Source organism: Dinoponera quadriceps, unplaced genomic scaffold (genome assembly GCF_001313825.1).
Source record: "Dinoponera quadriceps isolate SergipeBrazil2010 unplaced genomic scaffold, ASM131382v1 scaffold566, whole genome shotgun sequence".
Classification (NCBI taxonomy): Eukaryota; Metazoa; Arthropoda; class Insecta; order Hymenoptera; family Formicidae; genus Dinoponera; species Dinoponera quadriceps.
Window position 1 is genome coordinate 4,836,321 of NW_014555972.1, and position 11,338 is coordinate 4,847,658.

An 11,338-nucleotide genomic window follows, 5' to 3' on the forward strand; every position below is an offset into this window, starting at 1 on the left:
CATCGTGATGACGATGATGATTACTATTATCGTCATTGTCGTTATTGCTGTTGTCAATTTCAGATGCAGAGCCAACATGGAATACCCCATCAAACCGTACCGCCGTACAACGCGGGGTACGGTCAGCGAGGACCAATGGCGGGAATGGGGCCAGTCGGGATGAACAATTTCAGTAACATAGGCACCGTCAGCCCGATGCACACTATGAATTCCATGAATTCGATGAACAGTATGAATGGCATGAACACGATGAATCCCATGACGATGGGAGGTATGAGCAGTATGAGCGGTATGAACGCGATGAACCCCATGGGCTCCATGAGCGGCATGGGCAACATGGCGATGAGCAACATGATGGGACCCAACAATATACAGATGAACAAGATGGCCGCAATGCAGCAGGTGCGTTTCTTTCTCGTCTTTTTTCTTCTGCCATTCACGTCTCATCGACGTTAGTCGGACGACTCTCCACCTCCTCGTCCCGACGGCGAGATGTACTCTCTAAATTTCGCGGAATCTCACTCGAAATGAGCGAAAAGTGGGGCGGTAGTGAAAATACAGCCACTCGAAGTCGCGAGAGTGGATGGTTTCGCTCAAGCCTTTAGATTTCGTGTGAGCGAACGTTTCGATCGATTCAGGTGAATATGTTGACCGGACGGCGGGATATGGGAAGTCACGAAAAGATCGGAACGCTTCTTTCGTAGATGAATTTCACGACGCATCCCGTAGATCCGATAGGAGGAACGTCTCTCTTCTGAGAATTACTGAAAAACCTATTCTCTCATTGGACACGGTATGCGATTGCCGAGACTTATCAAGAGAAAAGCGTCGCGACAGCCTTTTTACGACCGACCATATGTCGTTTTCATTCTTCAGTCGCCGAGCGAAAACGTTCGCTCGACGATTCAGAGCGGAGAATTCGCACTCTGAATGAGTGAAAAAGTCACTCGAATTCGAGCGACTCGGTCATTTTGAGATTCCACTTCAAGGAAGCTCACTTCGTCGTCGTCGGCGGGACGAGGATTTCTTCAAATTTCACCAATTTTATTGCATCGAAAATCTCGTCATCGGCGTGCTCCAAAAAGAATCCCGCGTCTCGATTAATAAATACGATCGTCAGACTCCCCGACGAATACGTATCCTGATCTCGAATAAAAGAATCTGTTTGAAACGAAAGTTCATTTTCTTACAAAGAAGTCGTTTCGCTCGGTTGAAAGATATTACTTGAAATAACGTCGTTCTTTCTGTCAAAGGACCGAATAAGACGGTAAAATGTCTCCCCGAGCAAATGATATCACAAGTACAGGCGTGTTGTTTCTGCGAGGCGGATTTCAGTAGAAATACTAAGGAAAGCTTATCCTCGGTGCAGGCTCAACCGCACCAAGGCTACTCTCGGCGGCTGGCGCCTTACCCCGCCCCCACGGTGCACATCGCGCAGAAGCGGCAGCAGGTGCCGTCGTACCCGGGCCACAGTCCGGCGGCGATGCAGCCGGGCGGCTTCAACGGCATGACGGCGTCGCAGTACCCGAGCAGCTATCCCAGCGGCGCGCGGCCGAGCTTCCAGCCGCAGTACCAGCAGCCCACGCAGAGCATGATACCGAACGCGGCCGCCACCGCGGCGGGCGTCTTCGGGCCCAACACCGCGATGATACGGGGCTCGAATATGAGGCAGGCGGCGCCATCTTACAACGCGGCGTCGCAGGCGGTCGCCGCGAACCAATATTACAGCAACGCCGGAGTGCCGGTCAGCATGGGGCCGACCGGCACGGGGGCGGTCACCGGTCAGTTCGTAGGTCACCAACAGCCGAACGCGGGCTACGGGGGCGGCGGCGGTGGCGGTGGCGCCGCTACCGGTAGCTACGGCGCCGCGTCCGCCGGCGCCGTGGTGGCGACCAGCCAATATCAGCAGGACGTCGCGGCGTCGATGAAGTCGACGAGCGGCGGCAACGTCAGCTATCAGCACAGCCCGATACCCGGCAACCCGACGCCGCCGTTGACGCCCGCCACCAGCATGCCGCCTTACATCAGCCCGAATCCCGACCTCAAGCCGAGCTTCAACGACTTGAAGTCGCCGGTTAACATACAGAGTGAGTGTGTGACCGGGGACGCGGGTCTCCCGACCGAAAGTAGCCCTTGCCCGTGCGGGACGCAGTGCGGTACCGTTCGAACCGGCGAATTCCAACGTTCGTATTTTTATCAAAAGCCAATTATATCAGGAAGAGAGCCAATGGGCTACAGAAGTTTGCATTTCTGGGGTTTGTTTTATTTCTTTTATTTTTTTTTATTTCTTTTGTTTTTTTATTGTTTTATTTATTCTCCTACAACCGAGAACACTCGGTCATCCTTACGATGATGGTGATAATAAATAATAATAACGGCGGATATCTCCAGAGAAGGCCACGCCGCATCGATTCTTCCGCAATTAATATGTATATATTGCAGGGAAGTTACTGTTAAACGTGACCCCCGGACGAAGCGTCATTTTCAATTTCATCTCGCGATGTCTCGACTATTAACGTCGTCCTCCATTTGGTTCTCTCGCAGGAGGTCATTTTCAGCAATCTCCGAGACAAATAATTTTCAATTTAATTTCATGATATCTCGACTGTTAACGCCGTTCTCCCCACTTGGTTCTTCGCTTTCAATAATCTTCCCTACAATGTATATCCAAAACTACAAGAATTCGGTGAGGTGGTGCGATCTTTCCTGAAAATATATTTGCCGTAGCAATAAATAATTATTCATCTTCATTGTCATTTTGCGTTTTTACTTATTACTTAATATTTCTCTCATGACTTTTCGTTTATCGTTTCTTTTATTGCGCATTTATTTATTTCTTATTATTATTTAGTAGATAATGAAATCTTAAATGACCATTTATGCAACGTTTCTGCTGTTCCCTCCGTATCAATGATTCACCTCATATTAACCGCCTCTTTATTCCAGATGAAGAATTGAGACTGACATTCCCCGTGAGAGACGGCATCATTCTCCCGCCCTTCCGCCTCGAGCACAATCTGGCCGTTAGTAATCACGCGTTCCAACTGAAGCCCACGGTGCATCAGACGCTGATGTGGCGATCCGATTTGGAGCTGCAGCTCAAGTGTTTCCACCACGAGGACAGGCAGATGAATACGAACTGGCCGGCGAGCGTGCAGGTTTCCGTCAACGCGAATCCTCTCGTGATCGATCGCGGCGAGAACAAAACTACCCACAAGCCTCTTTACTTAAAGGATGTCTGCCAAATCGGGAGGAACACAATACAGATCACCGTGTCCGCGTGCTGCTGTGTAAGTTCCCCGATATCCAGACTGACGATAACGAGACTGACGTGTGTGCGATTCGGAAGGAGGTACTCGCAAACGCCTCAACTAACGTCGTGCTCGAGAGCGAGAGTTCCCTCTTTGTAGATAACCTTTGACTCGTCGCATTCTTTATGCGAAGTAACTTTTCTGACGTGTTATTATACCCAAGTATTTTTCAGATATTTTTTTTTTTTTATTATTTTTCTCTTTCGTTTTCATTATTATTCCCCCTTTCTTGCACGTAATTCTCCAGAATTCTTACCGACGAGACTTAATTTAACGAAGCCGAATTTCACACAGTCGCACCTGTTTGTCCTCCAACTGGTCCACCGGCCCAGCGTGCGAAGTGTACTCCAGGGATTACTGCGTAAAAGGCTTCTGGCGGCGGATAATTGCATAAGTAAAATCAAAAAAAATTTCAACAGTACAATCTCGACCAATGGCATACAGTCGGAGAAGGACGTGGTGGAGCAAACAGCACTGAAGGTAACGATCGTTGCTCGATGCTTCGTAGCTTCCGTTTGACTCCGGCAGAGTTCAGCCGTAAAGTGGCCCCGCTTTCGTTACATTCTCTCACCCCATTTTCTCGCCCGCAGGTATCCTTAAAGTGTCCTATTACATTCAAACGCATTACACTGCCAGCTAGAGGGCACGACTGCAAGCATGTGCAGTGCTTCGATCTGGAGTCGTATCTGCAGTTGAATTGCGAACGAGGCTCTTGGAGGTGTCCGGTGTGCTCGTAAGTATAATTCGATTGAACGGCGCAATTAAGGAGATTGTAAGCATCGTATTTCCAGTGGCGCGCACGTCGAGTGGCCCGTTTGTAAATTTAGTATTCGCCAAGCAAAGTTACATTAATTTCACTTGATAGTCAATGTTAATTCGAAACGAAGTCGAGGTGAACATATGTGTACAATATTACAAATGCGAAAATATTTGTTTTCTTATTAACACTTTGCCGTCCGCACGTTTCATTAGGATTTTTTTTATTTGGCGCCGGCGATTTTTCGAGGTTTTCGGGAGATCATAAATCGTCAGTTCTCATTAGTTTTCAATCCTGTCCCGCTATTTTCATGAAATTTCGAGGATATATGTAAATAAATGTAACATTTTTTTGTATTATATATTTATTTATTTATTAATATTTTATTGGGTACTTAGTGTTTCTCTTTTAGATATGAAGCAAAACAATCTCCGAGGTGTAACGCGACTCCACAAGACTTATAGATTAAATTTGTTGTCCTCCTTTTTTGTTTTCGGAACATACATGGCACTTTCTTCGTTTTCGTTTGTCGGTTTCGGAAATTTGTATTAGCTGGTGTTGCTTTAGCTGACCGGTTACCTTCTGTTATTACTATTGTTACGTAATATACAATAATTACGGGAGCTGTTAAATCAGTGTACACATAGTGCATGTTTAACCAAATTCTTATGAAACTCATTTCGCCTTACAGCCACCTTAATTGAACCGTTACACATGCGAGTCGAAATAAGAAAGAGAGAAGGGGGGAAGAACCGAACGGGACGATAAATCGTCGCGTATCTTTGCAGGAAACCCGCGCAATTGGAAGGCTTGGAGGTCGACCAGTACATATGGGGGATTTTAAATACGGTGAACACCGCGGAGGTCGACGAGGTGACGATAGACTCGCTCGCCAACTGGAAAGCCACGAAGAGCAGCTTAGCCGGCATCAAGTCCGAGGAGGAGAACGAGTACAAGAGAACAACGGCCAAGGCGATGTCGCCGGGCAGCATGAACATGCCGACCATGAACAACTGGGAGATGAATCAGGCGATGAGCCCCTACTTACCGCCCGACATGAGCAGCATCGTGAGCGGCTCCATGATGAACAACATTAACCACCGGAACACCTCGGGCGGAACGTACGAGATCAACTCGGCGACGAACACCTCCGGCAGTAACGATTACGCAAGCGGCGCCGGCCCGCTCTCGCACCTGAATGAGTCCGTTAATACGCTCGACACTCTCAATGCTATAGAGAAGTCGATTAACGAACAGGTACGCATTATCGACGATATTGGGTTTGGCAATAAAGCAAACGTCCTCTGTGATTGTCCCGATGATTGAAACGTTAATAATATATGTGTACTTATTAAGATGCCTATCGATAAATGAAAATTACAAACTAACTAAACATTTCATTTATTACATTGTTCCGTACATTGAGGTGCATCTTAACGAAGGAAAATACATCAATAATATTTGAATCTTTGGAACGTGTATGTTCAATCACTGAGGTGTTTACCTTAATACTAGTTTGAAAGCTTCTCGGTCAGCTTAGTAACGAAAGCTGTCTCTTGTATATGAGCCAGTGTCTAAGTGTTGGATAAAAATATATTGTTACAAATATTCTTTTTATCTTGTTAATAATATTATTACATTAGCGCCTAGATATATCATAAAATATTCTGAGAACATCCCCGGTGCGCTCAGGACGCTCTGAGATATTCCCCGGGGCATCCTGGTAACATTCTGGGATGATTCCGGGGCGCGCCTTGTCGGCAAACATCTTTCGTGCGACACTTAGACGGTAATTGTGCACGCGTTTCAGATGCCTCATACCCCGCACACGCCGCACACCCCGCAATCGACGCCTCACACTCCGGGTGGCGGCAACAGCGGCCCACCGAGCGTTCCACCTGCGTCGCAGGAGTCGACGGGGAACCACAACACCTCCGGCAGCACGAGTACGACCATAAATAACGACAACAACGCCACCGCGGATATACCGTCGGATCTGAATTTCGACCCCGCCGCGGTCATAGACGGGGAAGGCACTGGTCAGGAGGCGTTAAATGTGAGCGCGTTTTCGATTTCTCGCACCGGCGCGGAGAACGTTCGATCTCAACGACGCTCCTTCTTCCTGTTGCAGCTCTTGTCGGACAACGTTGTGGACGCGATGGACTTCCTGTCGTACCTCGATCCACCGGACCTAAACACTCCACCCAGCAGTGGCGCTAGCAGCGGCAACCCTTCCTCCAGCGACGACATATTGGCGCTTTTCGATTAAGAAGAGAGGAACCGTGCGAGCTGGTAGTCTGTCGGGCTGTAATCAAATCGCGCTCGACTCTCACTTTCTATGAAGTGACGGGAGAGAGTGAGAGAGAGAAGGACAGAGGGGTAAAGAGGGGGAGGAAGAAGGAGGGAGAAGGAAGGAGAGAGAGTTGACACCTCGCTGCAAATATTATTCTATGGCTACAGTGTACTTCCGCACGAATTCCTCGGAACGGGCGACCGCGAAATATATACGGCCCGCCTCCCAGGCCTGCGCACAATCCTTGCGCAAGGTTGCACAAAATTCGCCGATTTTCTGGGCCCATTGATGACGTCGCGGGAGAGTAGGTTTACGGAACCCACTATACTCACTGTACGCGCGGACACTTGTAGTGAGGGGATTCAAATTTTATTAGCGTCACTATGGGTGCTCTCACCTAATCAATGGTACAAAAAAACTATAGTTGTAGTTATAATAATATTCCTATAGAGGTTAGGACGGAATTTTAGGGTTTAAGTGGCGACATTGAAGAAGCGTGACAGTACGGAGAGATACCGTAAAATAGTGACACTCGCTGTGAAGATGTTATTGCACGGATAGCACTGTGCTGTCATTATTATTAAGAACGTGTCTCTCGTTCCGGCGGAGGCATGTTTTTAATGTTCGATAATAAAGCGCGTCATGCCGCGCCTCAGGAAGAAAAAAATATTCCAGAAATAGTTTTAACGTAGCGGCGGCATTCACACTTTTGAGTGAGAGAGACGGGGAGGGGGGAGGAGGGTTTTCTGTGTTTTCGTGCGAACGAAATTGCGTTGTATCGTGGATCAAATAGGAGGATAATCAAAGGCCGACTTAATTTAATTCACGAACGTTCTTCATCAAGGGTTGTCGGATTGTGCATTTCCTCACGTACACATATTGTTTTGCCATTTGAAACTTGAAGTCTTGAGAGACTCAATTCTCGGGGTTGTCCTTGCAATACACATTCTTTACCTGCAAAAAAAACACCGGTCTACTCGCACTCGGAGGCTATGATAGACCTACATCGCGACCAGAACGATAACTGTACAGTATCTACTTTTGTAAATAAGTTTTAATCCAGTTAAGACGTTCATCTGTTGGGAGAGAGAGACAGAGCCACCTTGCTTATTAATGAATATAGTGCATATAGTGTTCCTTTCCTTTCAAACAATTAGTGGCGAACAGATGGAAGTGAATTAACTTAGGGGATATCGGGCTTCACCCTGGAAACTTAATAGCAAACGAGATTACGGTGAAAAGAACAGCGGTATGATGTATCTCCCGAGGTGAAAATTGCGCGAAATGCGAAGGGAAGGAGAGGGAGGGAAGAGGGAAGACACGATTTGTCTCGATTATGATTTCGGAGAGAAAAACGATTAGATATTATCCCGGGGCAAAAGTAACACACGCGTAACACATTCGCGCTGTTAGTTGACGCTGCAATTTTTATAATCGGACATCCTCACTTATCGTAGCGAGGAGAAACATATATATTCGGTCATTGCTGCACAATCGCGAGAATAATAGTTACTAACTTCGGACTAAGTTCGGACAAGTTCGGACGCGCGTGACGATGGATACAGTTTGAATCCGTTTTTACAAAAATGTTCCGCGGACATCTGTGACACGCACGTGTCATATACACATTTTAACACGAATACTTAAGGGGTGAAGGGTAAGATATTACGTGTGTTGCGTGTATTCTCGAACTCCAGAACGCGCAAAGAGCTGTACCGTTTGTGTAGAATTTTTTTTTTCTTTTTACCGGTAACAATATTTTCGGTGGAGTCGCAATTTTCTATTTTAGATAACGTTAACGCGATGGGTTTTCTATAACGTCTTTTTACAATTCTGAAGAGAAAGGGAGTAGAGAGATATATTGGAAGGACGGAGAAGAGAGAAAGAGAGGGGCGGGAGACAGGGAGGGAGAGTGAAAATATACACATATGGAATTTATTTTCACATTTTGACGCGTGTGTCAATGTATGTACGTGTTTCTCGATTCGCTTTATTTGACCGCAATTTGTGCGTGACGCGTTTTTGAATTGCGTTTATGCTGTCAATGCGCGCGCTGTGTTTCGCGATCGATTGATTTTTTTCCTTTTGCCTCGCGATCGAGAACCTCCTCTTTCGCTTCAGACGATGTGTGGCTCCCTATGTGGTCGCCTCGTCGACCGAAAAGCCCGAGGTATCAAAATTACGCAGAGGTGGCAATATTTCCGCAAGGCCTCGAGAGATTCGTGCACTATGCGATCCTTCGCGTACAATCAAATTTTCTAGAAGGCGAGAGAAAAGAAACCGCGGAAAAGGGAGAATCGAAATGTTTCCCGCGCGGGAGAAACACGCGCCGCAGACGCATCGTCCCTACCACCACCATCACCACCGTGTACATATACAGACGCACGCTTAACGTTATTATTTACTCAGGGCAGTGGTTTGCGCGGCAATTCGCGGTGATTCAGCATGCGAAAATAAATTCTGTATTTGCTCGCACACATACACCACACATACAAACACACACACACACACACACACACATATACAATACAGGTGAGGTAGCCGTGTATTAAAGAAAAAAAAAAAATAAATAAAAAGATACTGCCAGAGTGATACCGCCCAAGACCCCCTGCTTGTATAGTTACAAACATTTGTATCTTTTGTGATTATGAAAGATATATTTAAAGTGATCCTCTCATCTAGATTATACAAATTTTATATAAAAATGTATTTATATTCCACTGTGCAAGAGAGGGCGGATGGGAGGGCAGGGTGGAACGTAGGGAGAGGGTGGCAGGGAGGGAAGGGAGGACGGAGCGAACTAGAGCGCACAGTGATGGGATTAGACGTAGCCGAGTTTCTATTCGTATTACTATAAAACATTAATGAGGTTTAGATTTTAATATTACTTGTATTATTAAGGAGGCGTAAAAACCATGCTCTGTATATTACTTGTATATATGGTAAATAGAAATAGCGATGTAAGAAAAGTGGCAGATACTTATTGGCCAGTTATTAATAGTGAAAATGATTATCTTACATACTTCTCAGAACCAAAAGAATACACGCAGGATGTAATAAGAGGTAACTTTAAAAGAAACTAGAAAAGTGTAATCTGTAAATGGCCCCGCGGCCGCTCGGGTACGACGCGACAACAGGTAACAGTCGGATATTGTACTGTTATTTCTAATAGAATTATTACTTACTTATTATATAAAGACATAATAATTATCTCGAAAAGGAAAAATTTATTCAAACCGTAAGCTTTACTTAGGATTGCCAATAAGTAGTAAACGCAATCTCGTCATTGCGGTTGTACATAGGCAATGTCTATCTATACTTAGCTAATACTACCCTAAAACTACACGATACACGATTTTAGTTTACGGGAGCCGCCCTCTGGGGTGGATCTGACGGCGTCTCTCTCGCACGACTCGCGATCGCCGTGTTAGATAACAAAAAGAAAAAAAAAAGAAGGAAAATAATATCGCGACGGAGCTCGTTAGTTGTATTTATTTTTTGCCCGCTCATGTGTACGACGCGTGTTAACTTCGAAAACGCGTCGACGTGGATCTCTGCGCGCGTGCGATTTTCATGGAAAAGAAATTCACTTGTCGTTCGTCCAAAATCGAATAACCGTATAGGGAAAGATTGACGTCTGAAAGATGTGCAACCGTTCGATGAGAACGATTTTATTTGAGACGACTGATGGACTGACAGGTGCGAAAATTCGCGATTCTTTGTTTCCTCTCTCTCTCTCTCTTTCTCTCTCTTTGGTTCGAATTAATCGCGACGTTGAGAAACGATTCGTTTAAAACACGTTCGACGGCGAGACGCGCGAGAAGTTCCGACAGATCCCTCCGGCTCCAAGATTACATACCTATTTATCTATTGTTAGGAGGCCTATATAATTTGACTTTACAATGCTCCGCGAACAAATCGAACCGATCATCGTGAGTGTCCCTCTCTTGTCCATGGCCTGGAAAGTTACGGTGTAACGAAACAAGGTATTTTTACGTATTATTAGGTGGCCGTTATCGGCTCATGGTGTGTCGGCCTATGCCGATCGCGAGCTCCGTTGTCGCATCGATGTAGCCCCGTAACGACCTATACACACGCGTATCACATTGTATCACGAGTTCACTTAGAAGCGCGAGACGTCGCCGCAGTATTTTTTACCGAGTGTCATATCAAAGGATATTCACATTTCAACAGTTCCCTGAGTGAGGATTTCCGTTTTCCGCGGGCACACCATGAGCGGGCCGATACCGGTTCCCGTAGCCACGAGAGAGTTTCTTCGTTTCGCGAACGCACTTTCTGTATTTTACAATCGAGCCAATGTACATTCTCGAAAACTCGGGACGAAACGCGAGGTCAAACAGGTACAGATACACACAGCTTGCTCTCTGTTAAGAGTTACGAAAGTGCGCGTTATGAACCAAAACTTTAACAAAAAAAGGTAGAAAGAGAAACAAGACGACGAAGAAGAAGGAGGAACACTGATATCATTGGTTACATTCGCAATTACAAATTTTAATATACAAAGACCAGTTTATAAACATGTATAACAGACACCACATTGTTTCTTGATAACAGTTAGAAACATTCAATAAAAAAGCATTAAAACATAAAGTGTGTGTGTGCGTGTGTGTGAATTATTTAATTTACTTTACGCAGAGAGTCCCCGAGGAATTATTGCCGCCAATTACCGGAGAAAAGCACGCTTCTCGCTATCAGCTGATATTCACTGGGAGATTCCCGAAAAGTAAGACATTTTTTTACAAGCTGGACATCATCTTTTTGTAGACGGTGCCGTTGTAGGCAGAATCCGTTCTATCGCTTCCCGTGTGCTCACATTTGACCAATTCCTTAACAAGTATTGCAAATTTTGCAAAATGGTATGCGACTGTCACACAAGAAATTTTCTGTTAAATTTAGCGCATTTCCCAAAAGGTACATTCAAATTTTTATCTTAATTTAACACAAGGTGAATATGTT

General features: G+C 45.7%; 1 protein-coding gene across 3 annotated transcripts in view; it reads left to right on the forward strand.

Annotated features, from left to right (window-relative positions):
* LOC106746378 (zinc finger MIZ domain-containing protein 1) overlaps positions 1-10,952 on the forward strand; it is a 147,645-nt gene extending 136,693 nt beyond the window's left edge. For all 3 annotated transcript variants that reach the window (XM_014622941.1, XM_014622940.1, XM_014622942.1), the window contains exons 3-10: positions 64-402; positions 1,370-2,087; positions 2,947-3,290; positions 3,606-3,791; positions 3,902-4,044; positions 4,857-5,325; positions 5,879-6,124; positions 6,200-10,952. In XM_014622941.1, the coding sequence (XP_014478427.1) occupies positions 64-402; positions 1,370-2,087; positions 2,947-3,290; positions 3,606-3,791; positions 3,902-4,044; positions 4,857-5,325; positions 5,879-6,124; positions 6,200-6,337 (2,583 nt within the window). In that variant the 3' untranslated portion in view covers positions 6,338-10,952. The remainder of the gene's footprint in view (positions 1-63; positions 403-1,369; positions 2,088-2,946; positions 3,291-3,605; positions 3,792-3,901; positions 4,045-4,856; positions 5,326-5,878; positions 6,125-6,199) is intronic.
* Positions 10,953-11,338: the final 386 nt, after the last annotated feature.